The 15,577-nt window shown below is 41.8% G+C and overlaps 1 protein-coding gene across 3 annotated transcripts; it reads right to left on the bottom strand.

The window, feature by feature from the left end:
* Positions 1–118: 118 nt before the first annotated feature.
* mfsd4ab (major facilitator superfamily domain containing 4Ab) lies at positions 119–15,357 on the bottom strand. Of its 3 annotated transcripts, none has more exons than XM_048241091.1 (10): positions 14,726–15,357; positions 6,574–6,772; positions 6,125–6,352; positions 5,131–5,308; positions 4,432–4,547; positions 3,639–3,812; positions 3,150–3,297; positions 782–852; positions 529–649; positions 119–422 (listed from the first exon to the last, which is right to left on the bottom strand). In XM_048241091.1, exons 2-10 carry the CDS (start codon positions 6,730–6,732, stop codon positions 358–360), a joined length of 1,260 nt encoding a protein of 419 aa, XP_048097048.1. In that variant the 5' UTR covers positions 6,733–6,772; positions 14,726–15,357; the 3' UTR covers positions 119–357. The 3 variants fall into 3 exon arrangements, with proteins under 3 accessions (XP_048097048.1, XP_048097049.1, XP_048097047.1); XM_048241092.1 differs by having other exon boundaries at positions 14,848–15,357; XM_048241090.1 differs by lacking the exon at positions 14,726–15,357 and adding an exon at positions 7,016–10,441.
* Between the last annotated feature and the right edge of the window lie 220 nt (positions 15,358–15,577).

Below are 15,577 nucleotides of genomic sequence, written 5' to 3'. Positions count from 1 at the left end.
GTGCTAGTGGCTCTGGGACTCAGAGAGAGTGGTGGTGAGGTAGCTCAACTGCGCAGGATCGTTCACCTCGTATGACATTATTTGAACTATGATTTTACATTAAGATATGACAATGTTGTGACATTGTAATGGATATTTTAATTAACATTTGGTTTAGAAAAGATGCGCTCAACAGAACAGTAACACACACACAAACAAAAAGCACATGGACAGAATATAACTTACATTAATAATGCATATCACTTGTGGACACAAAACCCTTTTAAAAACAAAATCTGTTAAGAAAAATATTTGCTGTAGTATTAAGCAATGGCATTGTATTTTGACCCTTCAGGTTCAGCAGTGGTCATTTTGCTGTTATGTCCTTTCTTCATTCTTTTCTGATGAAGGTTCCTCTACCATTGCCGTTTTTTTAGACGTCCCTGTAGAAGAGAAACAAACAGCATAATTATAACATCAGCTTATGAATCTAAGGGTCCACTGAGTGCACGAGATGTGGCTTCTTGAGGTCAGAGGTGGAGGACTGACCAGTAAGGTAGTTTCTGTGCAGGCGATGGCATAGCAGCAGAGCAAAGAAGACTATGAAGCCGATGCAGCCGATGATCATCCCACACAATAAGAAGCTGTAGCTGCCGGCTGTATGGATAATCTGCAGGAATAAGAACACAGCAACATGGCTATTAAAACTGCTACAAGGTGTGAAGGCCAATGGATGAGTAGGTCAATTTCCTAGTATATATTTATAATAATAAATTAATTGAATATCTAAAATGTCTCTCACCGATCCAACCACCACCTGAAGAACCATCTCTCCCAATCCTGCACTTGTTACCAGAACTGTAGTGGCACAACCTGTAAAAGTGGGGTACTACATGGTTACATGAGGTGGAGGAGTGGATGAAACAGGGCTCAGTATGCAAACATGACCTACCCTTAGCTGCTAAAGCTAACATGACCTACCCTTAGCTGCTAAAGCTAACATGACCTACCCTTAGCTGCTAAAGCTAACATGACCTACCCTAGTTGGTAAAGCTAACATGACCTACCCTAGCTGGTAAAGCTAACATGACCTACCCTTAGCTGCTAAAGCTAACATGACCTACCCTAGCTGGTAAAGCTAAAGGGGCATCACATTGTACACGGTATGCGCTGCGCTCGCCGCTAGGTTGCTCTTGGTTGAGGTAACGTCCCAAAGATTTTTGTTGTGCTTGCCGCTGGGCTCAGTGCAAAATACCAACGACTCTCAGCGCGTCGCTGTCAAAGTTCAACCTGATTGAACTTTGACTGCGGCATGCGCAAGGGCGGCAAAGCGGCAAAATGTCACTTGCGCTACGCTTTGCTGAGCATAGCGGCAGACCAGTTTTTACACGCGCAAGCCATTGACTATAATGCCTTTCATAGTGCATGCCGCGTGTAATGGGATAGGCCCTTAAAGCGATGGTTCGGAGTGAAATTACTCCGAACCATCGCTTTAACATGACCTACCCTTAGCTGGTAAAGCTAGTTTGGTGGAGACACACCAAAGCTCCCTAAACAGATGCATTAGGGTTAGGCTGCAGATACTGCTGTCTCTCATCTGGAGGAACCTGATGGCCTCCACACAATGGCACTGACCTAAGCGACACTTGCTGCCACTTACCCACACCCACCAGAATGGTATTTTTTAACTGACAAGCACAAGCCACACCCACAAAAATTGAACTGAATTGTAATATACACTGGAGGCGAAAAGCAGGGTTTTATTGAAAAAATTACATCTAATGTAATTGATCATCGTGCCACATTCATGTGAGGAGACCTTAGTCATGTCATGTCATGTGGGTGCCTATGTAAGGAGGCCTTAGTCCGGTCATGTCATGTGGGTGCCTATGTGAGGAGGTGGTTAATGGCTTCTACATACCTGACGCACCCGACCGGTAGCGCGACAATGTGACGTCAAAATGGCGCAGATCTCTCTGGCGCGCCAGGGTTTGGGCCGTGTAGCACACGGTAGCGCGACAATGTGACGTCAAAATGGCGCAGATCTCTCTGGCGCCAGGGTTTTGGGCGATGTAGCACCGCGGTGGCGCACCACTTTTTTTTTTTTCAGACAGTAGCGACAAAGGCGGAAACAGGAAGATGGACTAGTTCGAGGGCAAGCGAAGTTGCAGTGTTTTGTTACAGTCATTGAATTTTTAATAGTTTGCTGGATAAGTTAACAAAGTTACCAGTGAGAGTTGCAACACATGGAATTAAGAGGAAAGAATAGAAACGATTTATTTTCAAACAAAGGATATCTATTAAGGCCTGAACAAAATCTCTTTCCACTTCAGGAAATTACACAAACTCAGCCAGCTGCTAGCTAGCTAGCCAGCTAACTAAACTGTTTAAATGATTAAAATTTCCCTCGAGATGACTAAAGTACCTATCTATATATCCATCTATCTATCTATCTATCTATCTATCTATCTACCTGTGCACACACCTTGGAAACTACATGATAATGATGATGGTAGTTGTGAATAGTAGCAACCAAAGTCTGAAGTACCATCACAGAGGCTAGCTACTGGTGTTTCTTACTGCAGCTTCTTCTGCTGTGTAAGTAGTTAATGTTAGTCTTTTCACAACAGCGACACCTCTGTTCAGGAGAATATTGCAACTAGTGTTGCGACCACCACGTGCGAGTATAAATGGTTACGGCGCTTCTGTGACGTCACATTGTCGCGCTACTGGTCGGGTGCGCCGAGTATGTGGGACGTTTTAGTCCTGTCATGTCATGTGGGTGCCTATGTGAGGAGGCCTTAGTCCTGTCATGTCATGTGGGTGCCTATGTGAGGAGGCCTTGAGTAGTCCTGTCATGTGGGTGCCTATGTGAGGAGGCCTTGAGTACTAGTCCTGTCATGTGGGTGCCTATGTGAGGAGGCCTTGAGTACTAGTCCTGTCATGTGGGTGCCTATGTGAGGAGGCCTTAGTCATGTCATGTGGGTGCCTATGTGAGGAGGCCTTGAGTAGTCCTGTCATGTGGGTGCCTATGTGAGGAGGCCTTGAGTAGTCCTGTCATGTGGGTGCCTATGTGAGGAGGCCTTGAGTACTAGTCCTGTCATGTGGGTGCCTATGTGAGGAGGCCTTGAGGGGTCCTGTCATGTTTATTCCGGCTGTGCGCAGCTCACCCTGATACTCCAGCACGTCCTCGGTGTAGGCCAGCATGCAGGGGAAGATGCTGCTGAGGAACAACCCCAGCAGGCAGGTGCCCACGAACAGGAACGTGCTGCTGGTGTAGAGGAGGAGCAGCAGCAGCACCGTCACGATCACTCCTGCCTGGGACGGGAAGGGACAGGACCACACCAGCAGGGACGGGACAGGACCACACAACAAGGGCCATTTGTTTACACTCAAACTTTCTCTACACTGTCCTAACAGCAGATGTCAAATATCCAAAATGAAACATTTAGCCAATCGATTATTATTATTATTATTATATTTTATTATTAATAATAATAATACAATTTATTTGTAAGTATTTTACATTTGAAACAAATATTATAAAAGACAGATAAAAAGATTAACATAAAATATAATCACAATTACAGTTAAACAGTTTAAAAAAACAAACAAAAAAGTTAATTTGACAGGTTTATATTTGAAGAGGGCAGCTTTACCAGGTTGACCATTAGAAGCCGCACAGGTTGGAAGCGGTAGGCCAGAGGAATGGACACCAGCCTGCCTGCTGTGATGGCTGCCCAGAAGAGGCTGGCCAGGTACCCCGCGGTCTTCGGCGTGAGGGACATCGGGGGGGCCACGGCATACGTGTACACAAAACCTGCATATGCCCCCTGAAACAGAAAGCAGTTCTATTACCCGCATATTCCCCCTGAAACAGAAAGCAGTTCTATTACCCGCATAACAGAAACCAGTTCTATTTCTATGAACACCTTAAATCGTGAATGTTGTATGTTGTGCCAAGATCATGTTCTCTAGACTCTAGTTCAGGTCTTCCATTAGGTTACATGGTGACCACTGATGCCAGTCCTGCTCTGACCCGCACACCTGTCCAGGGTTCCCACGGGTCATGGAATTTCTGGAATATCATGGAATTTTGGAAAGTCTATTCCAGACATGGAAAGTCAGGGAATTTTATCATTTTGGAGGCAAAGTCATAGGAATATCAGGGAATTTTGTTGTAGAGGTTTAAAATGTACTTGCCAAAATACATTAATACAAATATTTCCACGCATGTACTGTATATCTGGATATTCACCCACTCTAAAAGGGTAAAGATTCTCGAATGCTACACGGCTGCTCTGAAATCATCGGTCAGTATATTGTAACAATCATTATATATTATAAGTCATGGAAATTCAGATTTTTAAGTCAGGGAAAAGTCATGGAATTTTACATTTGACTTCGAGTGGGAACCCTGCCAGTATGACCAGCACACCTGGGTCTACTCACCACTATTCCATCGGTCATGAAGAGCACGATTCCACCCAAGATATGGATCCCAAAAAACGACGGAGGCAGCCCACTTAGGTTACCGTTTCTGCAGCAGCTGAAGAGGTCCCCATGACCTTGACACATGAAGCACATGACACATTAAATGACCTTGACATGAAGCACATGGCACATTAAATGACCTTGACAAATGAAGCACGACACATTAAATGACCATGACACATTAAATGACCTTTTCACATGAAGCACATGACACATTAAATGACCTTGACACATGAAGCACATGACACATTAAATGACCATGACACATGAAGCACATGACACATTAAATGACCATGACACATAAATCACATGACACATTAAATGACCTTGACACATGAAGCACATGGCACATTAAATGACCATGACACATGAAGCACATGGCACATTAAATGACCATGACACATTAAATGACGTTGACACATGAATCACATGGCACATTAAATGACCTTGACACATGAAGCACATGACACATTCAATGACCTTGACACATGAAGCACATGGCACATTAAATTAATGATGTTGCAGATTATCCAGTCCATTAACCCTGTTAATAGCTTGGGTATGAAAACAGACATGGCATCCTATGCAAACCATTCATCACCTTAAAAACAGAGTAACTTCTGTCCTCTTATTTGGCAAATGAGCTGCAGGTCTTACCTCCCACGTCGTCCTCCTGCTGGGCCGGGTGCTGAGGCTCGGGCGCAGGCGCTGCCTCCGTTCCCTGCGTCTCCATGGAGAGCTCGTCCTTGTCCAGCAGGCGGCTCTTGCTTCCAGGGCAGCAGGGGATCAGCTTCTCCAGGTACATCAGCACCAGCACAGCGATGGGGACTGGCAGCTGGAGGAGGTGACGGGACAACAGAAGACCATTACGCACCTGCTGCTGACCATTACGCACCTGTTATTGAACAGCAGCCTTCTGAAGGGCTCACTGAGACTTTCTGAACAGCAGCATTCTGAAGTATATACCTTATATTCAATACTTGACCAATGGCTGTAACCCTTTTACCTCAACCTATTCTTGCACTGACATATTTTTGTTATATTATCTTGTCTACATTATACATTATGCTCTTATATGTCCATATTACTATCCCCACCCTTTCAACTGTATATTGCATCTTGCTTGTGTCTGTTGAGGGGTCCACGACCATGGCACCCTTGACAGAGACAACAAGGAAGCGATCATCCTCAGCTGCACACTGAATTAAAGGCTCAGTCCCTGCCCTGTCATGCTTGATCATCCTTAAGCACACTATGTTGATATTTTATTTAGTATATTTAGTATTTTAGTAACATGTTTATCTTCTACTGTCTCTATTGTACAGTGGAGTTTTTTTATTCATATATTACTTTTTCTGCTGTAAGTGCATGTTGTGTGTGTGTCTGTCTGTATGCTACTGAGACCTTGAATTTCCCCTTGGGCATCAATAAAGTATCTATCTATCTCTATCCATCTGAAGGGCTCACTGAGACTTGAGATTCAATGTTGCAAGAAAAGCAAGGCTTGCACGGTGCACATGAACCACAGCATACACAAGAATTAGAGTTTACGCTTGGAGGCATGAAACAGCAGTTTTTGATCTGTTCTATTCTGTTAAAGATTAAAGAAATTGACAAGCATTGAAGAAACCGATCACTCCCAAACCCTTACATTAATAACAGCCATGATCCAGAAAGCATATGAGACGATGGACTCCTCCTCGTGTGCCAGTGGAGGCGTGGCGGTGGAGGTGTTGAAGGTCCGTATGTTATAGACGGAGCTCCTGTGGAAGTGCAGGGACTCCTCTCCGCCGGTGCGGTTTCCACAGCGCTCAGACAGGAAGGGGTCGGCGATCAGGGGGCTCACTAGGGCTCCGAAGCCGATGAAGAAGTGCAGAGCCTGGAGGAGCCAAAGACCACGTTGCCATGAGAACGACAATAACAACACTCAAGATGCGGACACTAGGGTCACTCATGGTTTGTACGTTACCTTTTAAATTAGCTTTGTGTACTTTCCTATCAAAACAATAAGCCACTACCTATATCTTGATATGGACAGCAAAAAGGTCCACATGTTGACCATCACACTGACACCATGTCACACTGCCAATGCAAACTGACCTGGAGGAAGACAGCAGAGTCCTTCTGGTAAATGGACACTAGCTGGATATTTGCTATGGTGTCAATCACCCCCATTGCCAAGCCAGTGACGGCCATGGCTATGGCCAGGATCAGCACGTTGTAGCAGAAAGGGATTATGGCAAAAATGACCGAGATCATCAGGGAGGACACGAAGAGTGCACACAGGGCACTGAAAAGCCTGTGGACAAGACAGACATCACATCACACAAGAGACATTTGCCTTGTTATCTTACTGCTCCTACTCTACTGCAGCCGTCATTCTACAACATGAAACCATTTAGAGATACTTCAAATTGGCCTCACCTAGCTTATTACAGAGACTGTATGCCTTATGAAGTTTTCTTTTAATCAAATACAAATCACCAATGTGTGGGGGGCACAATTATGAAATTAAACTTGCTCAACTGAATTTGTTACTCACGTTTTCTTGAAAACACCCCCAATGGAACTGCCGATAAGAAGGCAAAATTGCTGTGAGAAAAACACCCAGGTAATTTGCTGGAGTGTTGACTGTGTTTGGCATTGTAGATCTAGAATGGTGGGGCCCAAGAAGGCAATACATAGTCCAAAGCTGAAGAACACACTCCAGTAGGTCAAGGTGTGCTGCCAGTTCCTTTTGAAAAGCGTTAAAATACGTTCCTCTATAAACATATCGTGGCAGATATATCCTCCTTATTTGGACTTATAAAAGTGTGCGATTCCCCAACAAGTCAAATGGAATCAGCGGCAGCAAGAACACAGCTGATTTTGGTCTTCGAAGTCGTCCAGATGTAGCCTACGTAGGATGTCACCCCACGGATACCTATTGCAGGCCATGTTCCAGTGTTTTATAGGTGAGTCCTTCTCTTCTCCTACCCCTTTGCATTTCGCTTCTGGAAATATTTCATTTCCTCGAGTTAATGCGTAAAATGGAATTGTGCCCATCGCTTGGGAATCCGCTAAACAGTTGTCAATGATTCATGCCCCGAGCACCACCTTGTCAAAATGATCATTTAGGTCAAGCTATTGTTTTATGACGCAATAGGCGGCTCACCGAAAGACAACTGGGCTCTTTCTTTGCTCTGGCCAACGACAATTATTCCACTAGGCCTATAGGTCAAACTCCCATGCGCATCTACTTACTCATGTGAAGCAGAGATGACCTCTGGGGATGCGGCCTGTAATTCAGGCCGAATGTCAACAGATGTGTGTCACGGTTACCCTCTTGCAAACAACTGACCGGAGACGTTGGCAACCCCTGTTCAAACTGTAACTGTTTGTTTGGAGTGGGGATAACTGAGATTAAGATAAATATATCTTATAAAAGCCATGAATTAAGTAAGGATTTGATTATAATTTACTGATGAATAACATTGACTAGCCTATGCAAAAATGCTAAACATCGCAAAGCTTTATGCTTTTGCCAAATTTGTGTCCAACCTTTATTTATGATATCAACCGGCCCTTTGGTTAGTTTATTTATATTATATAGGCTAATGATTCTATCAACTGGCCCATCATATCCATCAATGCCACCAGAATAACACTGAATTCTCATTTTTCATTGTTGTCAAATCACCCTGTATGGCCCTCAATGCAAATGTCTAATTGGTGTAGCTTACGGGGATGTCTTTAGCCTGCATAGAGTAGGACTCTTTTGTCTGTTGTGAGAATGGACATTAATTAACACCCATATCCTTTTTTACCGCTTCCTGTGCTTGAGTTATACTCACACAGGGTTGACTTATTGCTGGTTGTAGTCCACCACAGACAGGGGTGGTGAAGACTCATTCATTTCATACCTGTTAAATTTCAACAGTAGATTTTTGTTCATCACAGGAAGAACTTTTCCATTATAGCTTAACGTGGGGACCAGTTCTTAACTTTTCAAAATGTATCCCTTCACAATGAAATGCATGTCATTCAGTTTCAGGGCAAAATATTTCTGATTGTCATACTGTATTGATATATTTTCCATAAGGCATTGTAACTTGGCAGTCGGAATTTGGTAGTGGCCTATATTTAGTCTATATTTAGTTGTTTTCTGAAATTGAAATTTCTAATTGAGAGCCTTCTAAAACAAATAGTTTCTTCAGTTTTGTAATGTCCTAAAAATCAGCATGCGTAGTTGTTCAGTCTATTTTACAAAACAAGACATTTACTACTGGGATATGAATATGAACACCAAATAATCCATCTCTCATTAACGAATGAAACAGACTTAGTCCTTTACTTGATTGAATCTGCTTTTTATTCTCGTGAACCCTCTCTTCTCCACAGAGCGACTCTTAGCTGAGTGGCTCATCAGCACAACGGGTCTGGCGTAGAGCTTAGTCTGGAATGGTTAAATGGCCGATTGGCCGTGTCTGCTGTTTGATAGGCGATGCAGCACTACTTCCATGCTTCATGAACTCTCCAGAGGATGATAGCGGGAATCTCACAGTCGGAGAGGTGTGGTGGAACCGAAGGTCAGAGCGCCCTTCTAATGCATAACCAGGGGGATACTCTTTGCCATAACCACTGCTATAATGGGGAAGAACCAGGGGGATACTCTTTGGCATAACCACTGCTATAATGGGGGAGATTAGGCCACAGCATTCCGGCACAGGAAGTCCTCTCCATATATGGCATAACCACTGCTATAATGGGGGAGATTAGGCCCCAGCACTCCGGCTCATGCAGAGCGCCCTTGTAATGCGTAACCAAAGAGTAGCATAAGCTACAGTATGATGGGGGAGAATAGGCCACACAGTCTCATGCACACCTGGGGTTAAAGGTTATCCTGCACAGGAAGTCCTCTCCGTATATGGACATCTGTGTCTGATTGCAAACAAGGTAATCATAATTCCTAGCATAAATATGTGTGTTTATTATGTATATAGTATTTTTGTGGATGTTCATACACCTTACATTGCTGTTACATGTTTATGTTCATATTTATAGATCTTAGCAGATGCTTTTATCCAAAGTGACAAAAACGATAAACAACATTAAAGGTAAACAATTTGAAGTAAAATCACATAGCCTACATTAAAATATCTAACATGAAGAGAATCTAAGGATAAAAAATAACCATAAACATGTTCAAACTCTGACTCTGTTGATATGTTATATCGGGCAATTGATATGTTAGGTACACATGTAACGCTCTTTACCTGTAGTTTCACTTAAGGTAAAGGCCTGAGTTCTGTTAAAGTGGATCTCTCCTTACTTTTTTGTCACTACTTTTAATGCTTAGTTAAATCAAATTTCCAAGTATGACCATTTCTGAACAATTAATAAATATCCCCTCATCAAGACAAATACCACAGTTTTAATGCCAGATGCTGTTAATTTATTTCTACTAACAAAGGTAAGGATATGGGAAAGTTATAAATAACAATAAATATATAAATGTGAAATATAAATGCTGTATGTTTAACAATGAATATATAAATTGTGTATAGCTAATGTACAATCAGTTGCCAACTGACTAGATAGTACAGTATGAATAATACCAGGATATAAAAACAATCAATAAATACAATATAAAACCTGTGGCTTGACGAACTTGACCAGCAAGTGTAATAGATGTAAACACACTTCTGTAAAATATCTTTAGCACAGCGGAGTTAGAAGGTTTAGTTTATAAATGAGACAATATGATTAAGCAAGGTTAGGTTTAGAAGTACTACAGTATGATTAAATAAGTATACGTTTAGAAATATTAAAGTATGAATTGATAGGCTAAGTTTAGGTTTAGAAGAACTGCAGTATGATTAAATAGGTTTATGTTTAGAAATAGTGAAGTATGAATCATAGACTGTATATATAGAACTGGACAGTGTGGTTGCATTCAGCAGTGTTCTATGGAATTGAAGCCGCCGAGGCGACGCCATCTTGGAAAATTTGCAACCAATTTGAAGTCGCGGCTGCGCGGCAGAAGTTGAAGCATCGCGAGTGAAGAGGAGTCCGCGGTCAGGCACGCCCACTCAGTTGCCACTCAGCGAAGTTAAACCGCCCCTTGTCAAGTGAAACCCGCCCCCTTCTCCTTTCCACAACGCAGGGTCGATTTCGGCCGAAGGCTAGTCTAGCTGGCTGGATGAATTTTGGCGGCTGTGAGTTAGCTAAACAGTACAAACAACAATCGGTTTGTTCTTGTCTGGTAAGTGTTAGCATTATCAACTGAAAAGTTTTTTTGTCTATTGTTGTTCTTAAATACGTCTAAGAGAGCTTATTATGTTGATTATAGACTGTGACAATTTAGTATGGTGAATACTAATGAGCTAACAACAGAAATACGGAGCGAATTACATGCTAGCGTTAGCAGCTACATTAGCGTTACCGTCAGCGGGGAGGCTAAGTTAGTCGTTGAAGTGAAGATTAGCACACAGCTCCCGTAACAGTCGATGCATGATATACTTGGTTTTATTAGTTGTTGCTGTTTTCAAATATTTCAGTCTTAATGTATGCTATCTCAACATGGAGTAACCATTGACTGTACATGGGGATTAATAACACTAGACAGTCAGTACAGTATATGATGTGATAAAGCAACGGTATGATGTGGTCAAGCAACGCAAGTTAACGTTAACGTAATGTGAAGCATGGACCTCATCAACCCGTCATGTTAATGTAACTACTAGCCAGTTTGCCAGCGTTGCATTTTTTCTAACGTTAACGACAGACACCTCTGTTAGAGCTACTTCTGTGATGGTAGGTCGGTAGCATAGACTGTAAAAATTAAATCTGTAGGTCGGTAGTTGTAGACCGCATAAGTGAATGATCGATAAATGAAACGCCTGCATTAAACACTACGCCAAGAACCAGTCACTTCCCAGGGATATCGGTGAACATTTGAGAAAGACCTTAGTTTGTCATCTAACGTCCATGATCAGTCATACTGATAACGTTATTTTTCAAGCTGACTTAAGTTAATAACATTCCACCGCATATTTAAATGTGTAGTTAACATTAGGTAGGCTGTGAAGTTTATTGCACACATATATTTAATTAATTGGTATTACTAGTGGTGTTGAGTGCCTGATTAGATGCTTTGTAATGTTGTAAAATTGTCTGACTAACTTTATTGTAACTTTCCTTTTTGCAGGTAAGATGGCTGAATGTACTGGAGGTGGCGGCAAGGTGGTCTCCATGGTCTACATTAGTCTGCAAGCAAGGGAATGCCTACGTGAAGTGGTTTGGCTGGGGTGGTCTGAGGTGACATGTCCTCCCCCTTTCTCCAAGTCCCCTGAAATCCATCTCCCTGACATCACCCACCGTCACTGGATCAACCTGAAGCCCCTTATACATGGGACATGGCACAGCACCACTACGTTCTGAAAACACATGACTTTCAATAACTTGTGTGGCACCAAGAAAGGTCTGCCACTGCTCTGAACCTTCTGTTAATGTGACATCATTCATACTTGAGGCTGGACACATCCCTTTGTTTCTATTTTCTTTATTGATGTCACCCAAACTTCAACTTTCTGTATGCCCCTGAACTCACACAAATTGTAAATTGCAATGCGCCATTTAACCAGTGGTGTAGTCTAGTTAGTTAGTTGCAGTGGTGGGTATGCTGTGAGCAACCCCAAATGTTATTGAATACGTATCCTTGCCTATTTTAAATGGGTATACTGAGATGATGATGCTTTTTAAATGGGTTTACTGTGTAGTCCTGTGTATCACGTAGACTATACCATACCATGGTCATTTAACTGCCTTGGTATTTAAGTCAGAGGCCATTGCTTAGTATTTAACTGTAGCCTACACAAAGATGTAGACGTTACAAGAATATTAATATCAGAATAATTATTGGTTGATACTAAATCAATATTGAATGTTTTTTTTTTAATTTCTTTTGTGTGATATATCATTCAGAATGTTGCAACATGACTGGTCTTCAATCAGCCAAAGAGGACACATCGTAACTCCTCTCCTAGTTACTCTCCATTGGCTCCCTACAGTAGCCAGAATTTAAATTTAAATCTCTCCCTTTGGCCTATAGGACACTGACTGGATCTGCTCCTAGTTATTTTAATTCAATGATCAAGATATACATCCCCAACCGCCCACTGCGGTCTTCTGATGAGCGTCTGTTGTGTCGACCAGTCTTAAACGCTAGGTCAAATTCAAGACTCTTTTCCTCAGTGGTTCCATGTTGGTGGAATGAGTTGCCCAGTGCTCTTCGTTCTTGTGATAGTTTTTGGTCTTTTAAGCACTTCTTATACATTATGGTTTGTATGCAGTAGTACTGTTTTATTTTCATTATAGGCTGTTGATTAATTTGACATTGTTTATTATTGATATTCTCCTTAATGTAGTCTTACCATGTTATTGTTATTATATTATTGATTGAATGGGCATTATTATTTATTATTGCTTTCCCCCCTCATTTTCATTGTTTATTTCATTAGGCTATTGATTGATCCCTGTTTTAAGTATTATATTGTTTTGTATTTGTTAAGGGTAACCATAACCATCATCATAATGTGGTATTTTCTTATGCACTTGAACCGAAGAATAAAAATGTTTCTTTAAACGTAGTACCACTTTAAACACATCACACACTGAACAGCAAAGTAGCTTCCTGATTATGTGTAAAATGTTTACAGAGTATCCTGATGTAGTAGGTCCATGTTCTCATATTTTTACAGCTGACATGAAGGCTGCAATATTACATTTTTGATTTATAATGGAGCACCCTCTCTGGTAATGGTGCACCCTCTCTGACTAGCAAGCCTGTGGTAGAGGCATACGATTACATATTGAGAGAGCCTATCAATGAGTTGTCACAGTTTTCAATTTAGATGTATTATTTAGACGTCTACGGGAGGATTACACATCACTGGCAAGACCTGATCAAATCATACCAATGCAAAATGCTTCTCCAGCAGTGCAATCGCAGGTAACGATACCTTAACGCATTTTCAGATACCGCTGTTCTCAGCATACTAAGCATTTGTAACTTTGAATCCCTCCTCACGTTAAGCTATGGACCAATAATGTGTTCACTAAAACACAAGTAACGTTATTTGTCGGGCTGATTCATAAATGGGCATAGCGAGGTTGTCGACCTAGCAGGCTAGGTGGCGTTTATTGCCATCCGCAAAACTAAGCAAGAGTTAACGTTAATGAAACTTAACATCGCCTTCTCCAGTGACTTAAGTGTATTCAAATGAAGTTGCAACGATGATGGCGGCAATCACTGGTTACGTTAAACCATTTGAAACAAGTAGGACTGTAAATGATGGTGACTATGGCTAACTTCACTTCAATATAGCAGAGCCCTTTTACTTTACCTATCAACTGGCTAATGCTAGCATGATGTAGCATGCTATGAGCTAATATACTTAGCATCTACGAAAGAACAGCACATATCTTTTTTCACAAAGAATCTGTCACAACTAACAACGATGTCTCTTACAAACAACTACACAATGTATGACTATCAATTTTGTATTTAGTCAGACTGTGATAAGATATAGCCTAATGATAATAACAGCAACACTTATTTAGGTTAGATTATGTGTCGAAATCAGGTGTCGTTAAAATAAGTGAGCGATGACGTGGTAGTGTCTGCAGCCTAGACGTTAAAACATAATGGACAAAGCGTCGTGTCTGCAGCCAGCCAGCTGTCAATCATAGGTGTAAACACGCCCTTTTTAGATTTGTTAATATAACATTAAAAAAAAATATTTCAGCGAGAAAAGAAAAATTGTGTGTATTGAAGCATCTTGAAAACTATTTTTTCGAATAAAAAGTTGTAGATACAAAAATAGTTTTAGGTGAGAAAAGTGACATGGAAAGTTGGCTACTTGGCCATTGAAATACATGGGGATGGGCGGAGTTACACATTGTACTGCAGCCAGCCACCAGGGGGCTCTGGTCTAGCGCTCGCATCACTCTTAACAGACTTAACAGAACTGTCCAGTTCTATATATACAGTCTATGGTATGAATAGATAGCCTAAGTTTAGGTTTAGAAACACTAAAGTATGAGTAATAGTATAAATACTATATTAAACGACCCATAAGGTTGTCAATTCAATGCTAAACCCCTTAGCCTGGCTTAAGGCCAGACAACGGCAACCAATTTGAACATCACATAAGACAACAACAATGTGGGCCCACACATACACTCTCTCTTTCACACACACACACAATACCGCACGGTATCGAGGAGTTATCGTTGCAGGCCTGTGTCGTTGCTTGTGCTCGGTGAGGCTACAAACAGACTAGCCGCTTCACTCAGCTGAGCCTGAAAACAAAAAGGGTTACGAATCGATACCTCCAACAACGTTAGCTCGCGCCGGCAATGAGGCTCCACAGACCCGAGGCAGTGACAGTACAGCAGCGGGGGAAAACATCCAACCAAGAGGGAGTGAGAGCGAGACGTCCAGCGTTGCCAGAGGAGGTATAAGGCACACGGTAGCCTAAACCGCTATCTGGTTTTCCTTCACCGTCGTCGAGCGCACAGCAGACACTTAACCGAACTCGTTAACTGGCTAGCTTACTTAGCTTGCTAGCAAGGCCACTTATCTCACACAGGACTATAGCCCTTAACTGATGAGACTTTTGTCTGTACACTATTACAAAACAAACAAACTCATTACACACAGTTCCCGAATAGACAACTGGCATACCAAAACAAAATAGCTTATTTACAAAATTATCTCTCACATCTGGATCCTTTCACCTGTAGTCAGCCTGACTAACGTTACTCCCAGCGCGTCTTATCATTTCAACGCTCGTGCACTACTCAAAAAACCCGGGGACCCCTGTATGAACTGTGATTGGCTGTAAGCCAGTTCTATGGGTTAGAGTGCCTACAAATAAACTCTTGAAAGTTCTCAACAACTATTATATTGAATGTAGTTTTACATATTTAAGTATTAGCATATTTATTAACTTATCTATTTATCTATTTAACTTTATATCCTAATATTTATTTTCCCTGTGGGTTACACACAGAAAACAGAAGTCTTTAGACACTTTTTGAGGATCCCGAAACTATCGCT

The sequence above is a fragment of the Alosa alosa genome, chromosome 4, assembly GCF_017589495.1.
Source record: "Alosa alosa isolate M-15738 ecotype Scorff River chromosome 4, AALO_Geno_1.1, whole genome shotgun sequence".
Classification (NCBI taxonomy): domain Eukaryota; kingdom Metazoa; phylum Chordata; class Actinopteri; order Clupeiformes; family Clupeidae; genus Alosa; species Alosa alosa.
Note: the sequence above shows the minus strand (reverse complement) of the source record. Positions and strands in the feature narration are given on the sequence as shown.